Consider the following 3,948-nt stretch of genomic DNA (forward strand, 5'->3'; position numbering starts at 1 on the left):
CACGCGCTCCACCGTAAGGCGGAGCGCGCGGCGCATGCGATCCACCTTAGGGTGGATCGCTCGACGTACGCGTTCCACTTAAGGTGGAACGCGTACAACGCATGCGCTCCACCCGTTTGGCCTAAGGGCCAAACATTTGCGGCGCACTGGTCGGCCCTAAGGCCGACTGGTGCGCCGCACCCGTTTGGCCCTTAGGGCAGGTGGTGTAAACCACCCGCCCAGGCCAAAAAGGGGCAAATTTTGAATTTTTTTAAAAAAAAATTGCACGGACCGGGCGTAGGCAAACCCGAACGTATAGAAAAAAAAAATATGTTAAATTGAATATACCTTATAAATAAATAATATTACAGGATAAGGAGGGAGCTGACCCTAGACGCACGTCTTCACGTCCTATTACTGCATCTGCTCGGCGGGACCGGGAGGAGCAGCAGCGGTTTATGGCGGACGCCCGGAGGGCACATGCTGCACAGGCGGAGCGTGCTGAGGGACGGGATGAGGCGGCTGGTATAGACATGGACGGGGATGCTTCTATGCATCGTCCTAGTGCTGATACTATCCCCATAGATCGTGGCGTTGTGACGAGGGGTCGAGACGGACGATTTTCTTCTACCGCAGCATCTTTTTCTGGTAAGAGAAATTAAAAAATGTGTTTATTTGTATTTGTGTTAATCGTGATTATTGAAAAATATACTAAAAAATTAATGTCTACCGTTTGCTGTAATTTCAGGTAGCAGCAAGCGATCGAGGAGTGTAGAGGATGACTGGGTTGTGAAGGACCCCGTCCCCGGGGGTCCATTTGATGGTGCTGTGATCCCGAGCTTTTTGGGACATATTGCATGTGCTATATGGGCCGGTCAGGACATGGGCGTCCTTAGGTGTCATACCAGATCAGGGTATTGCACGAAGCTGAGATTATGGTACAGTGGTTCTTCCCGGACGATTCAGTCGCGTATCGAGTCATCTGGCTTGTTCCATTTACCTGGTATTATGCACAGTCACATAGATGCTGCACTGATCACAGCATTTGTTGAGCGGTGGCAGCCAGACACGTCATCATTTCACATGCCATTTGGCGAGATGACCATTTTGATGCATGATGTGTGGGAGATATTGCGCATCCCCGTAGATGGTGCCATGGTGACTGCTGATGCGACTGTTGATGAGCTTAAGGAGTGCGTGATGGATTTGTTTGGGGCGACTCGGGTTGAGTTAGATTCCCGTCATTATGCTTCTGGTGGTATACGAGCCGCTTCCATCATGGAGCGCTGTGGAGGTGATCGGATTCCTGAGACCCAGGCTATAGCTTGGACGTGGCTGATGCTCGGTTCCACCTTGTTCGTAGACAAGAGTGGTGACCGCATCCGACCTTCTTGTCTGTTAGAGGTGCAGGACTCGGCGGCTGGAGCCGTTGGACTTTCTTGGGGATCAGCTGCACTAGCATATCTATACCGTCATCTTGGTATTGCTACCAGAGGAGATTGCGGGCAGATGACGGGTTGTATGACATTGCTCCAGTCCTGGATTTACGAGTATTTTCCTTGCTTCAGGCCACATCGAGAGGCAGTTACAGTTGACCCGGATCTTCCTAGGGCTTCGTTGTGGCCATCTATATCGATGGAGAAGAGCGATGAGCGGTTGAGAGCATTTCGTGCCCGGCTTGATGTGTTGACAGCAGATGAGGTATACTTGCTTTATAATTATAAATACTATTCAATTAAAACAAATTTGTGTATTACTTGTATGTGTTAATGTAATTTTATACATCTGTAGGTCATGTGGATGCCGTATGGCCCTGATGCCATTACTGAGACCCCGAGGACTCTATATTCTGGATGGATACGGTATCGGGATGTGATCGAGCCGTACATGCCGGGGCGATGCCTTCGACAGCTTGGACATGTGCAGACCATTCCTAGACCGATATTGCAGCCTTCTAAGGCTGTTCGCCCGTGGACCAGTTTGAAGTATCGTGTAGAGGTGCCAGCTGTGATGGTGCAGGGTATTTGGGACTCTTTTCCCCAGTCGTCCGTCCTTATACTGTCTGTATTCACTCCAGCACATACTCCATCAGATTGTGAGGATCAGTACATGCATTGGTACACCCGTCACTCACACCCTCGTCTACTTCCGGAGATTGTTGCACCCGGACCGGCTGTTTATACTCGCTCGAACAGTGAGATTGTAAGTTATTTTTGGTTTTCTTGACTGGTCTAGTAATGTGAAATGATATTTACTAAAATGTGAAATGATATTAACCTTGTTTTTTGTTCCTTACTTTTTTACAGTGGGTTAGTCGATTATCTGGCTGGGGTGAAACTGTGCTGGATCACATGAGTCATCTGGACGAGGATGCTGCGATTGTATATAGGCAGTCGTTAGAGGAGATTATGGATGCTTGGCATTTGGCCAAGTGAGTTATGACTGTATTTTGTAGTATTTTAGTACTATTTTGACAGAATTTGGTGGATTGATATTTTAGTACTTTTTTGTGGTATGTTTTGTTATTATTGCAAATTTAAGAATACATTAGAACGACATAAACTGTAAAAATACATTAGAACGACATAAACTGAAAAAAGACATTACAACGACATAAACCGGAAAAAAAGACATTAGTCACTATCTTCTTCGTACACCTGAATGTTTGGTGAAGATGTCGCTGGTACACCTGACTGTATTGCAAGGTATATCTCTTTCTCCTCTGCAATATTCGTCTCATATTCCACAGGAAAAATGTTCCATGGAGCATTTCCTCTATTTCTTGGCCAAGCTCGTCCTGGCAGGTAATCGTTCTTTGAAGCGCTGATACTCTGTAGTACTCGAACCTCTAATTTATAGCGATCCCAATTTTTCACGATCGAGTAAGGATAAGTTCGATGAACCTCATGAGAAATTTCAGACTCTGTCCATCTTAAAAAGATGATGGAGTTGAAATTTTTTTTAGGGATGATTCCCCTCTGATTATCACGCAATAGTCTGGCGAACATAGCTTTCCAGTCATCAATAGGCATAAACCACTTCAGAAATGTTTGAATATGACTAGGAATATTTCCTTCATTCAAATTGTTCAACCATTCCTCTAGAGCAAATTCAAAAGGCATGTAATACATATAACATAAGAACCACAGCATGTGTAGTGAGTATATTGGAAACTCACCAGCAGACGGAAGCTTGAAGCAAAACATAAATGGAAATTCAGGATGGAACATTGTTGGACTCACAAATGTCTCTCCATATACACGAATTGCGTAGTATTGATAATCAAGCATCTTCGTCGTGCAATCAGACTTATTCAAAGTTGAAACTATGCTTTTCTCGGGAGGAAAATTAGGGAACTCGTTTGTAAAATCAGATGAAGCCATTTATGTTTGAGAGTTTTCGTTGATCGTAATGTAAAGAGTAAATGTGGATAACTGAAGTAGCAACATTGTTTAATTTTATAGATGGAGAATATAGACGTTGGAATATAGACGTTGGAATATAGACGTTGGAATATAGCCGTTGGAATATAGACGTTGGAATATAGACGTTGGAATGTGGATAACTGAAGTAGCAAAATTCATCAATATTCACCTGGAACATTACAGAACCACACAAAATTCATCACAATTCACCTGTAACATTACAGAACCACACAAAATTCATCAATATTCACCTGGAACATTACAGAACCACACAAAATTCATCACAATTCACCTGTAACATTACAGAACCACACAAAATTCATCAATATTCACCTGTAACATTACAGAACCACACAAAATTCATCACAATTCACCTGTAACATTACAGAACCACACAAAATTCATCAATATTCACCTGTAACATTACAGAACCACACAAAATTCATCACAATTCACCTGTAACATTACAGAACCACACATAATTCATCAGAATTCACCTGTAACATTATAGAATATCAACCACTAATATCCCCTAAGTTGGGCC

The 3,948-nt window shown here is 43.6% G+C and overlaps 1 protein-coding gene across 1 annotated transcript; it reads left to right on the plus strand.

Moving 5' to 3' along the window:
- The first annotated feature begins 437 nt into the window (after positions 1–437).
- On the plus strand, positions 438–2,505 carry LOC136203926 (protein MAINTENANCE OF MERISTEMS-like). The gene is made up of 5 exons (XM_065995147.1): positions 438–627; positions 728–1,072; positions 1,127–1,680; positions 1,771–2,181; positions 2,286–2,505. The coding sequence occupies exons 1-5, from the start codon at positions 438–440 to the stop codon at positions 2,412–2,414; spliced, it is 1,629 nt and encodes a 542-aa protein (XP_065851219.1). The 3' UTR covers positions 2,415–2,505.
- The last annotated feature ends 1,443 nt before the right edge of the window (positions 2,506–3,948 follow it).

The sequence above is a fragment of the Euphorbia lathyris genome, chromosome 8, assembly GCF_963576675.1.
Source record: "Euphorbia lathyris chromosome 8, ddEupLath1.1, whole genome shotgun sequence".
Classification (NCBI taxonomy): Eukaryota; Viridiplantae; Streptophyta; class Magnoliopsida; order Malpighiales; family Euphorbiaceae; genus Euphorbia; species Euphorbia lathyris.

Excerpts from the sequence above, each read along its gene's own strand:
- LOC136203926 (XM_065995147.1), top strand. The coding sequence starts at position 438 with ATGGCGGACGCCCGGAGGGCACATGCTGCACAGGCGGAGCGTGCTGAG. Across the intron at positions 628-727 it reads TACCGCAGCATCTTTTTCTG|GTAGCAGCAAGCGATCGAGG; the intron begins GTAAGAGAAATT and ends CTGTAATTTCAG. Across the intron at positions 1,681-1,770 it reads ATGTGTTGACAGCAGATGAG|GTCATGTGGATGCCGTATGG; the intron begins GTATACTTGCTT and ends ATACATCTGTAG.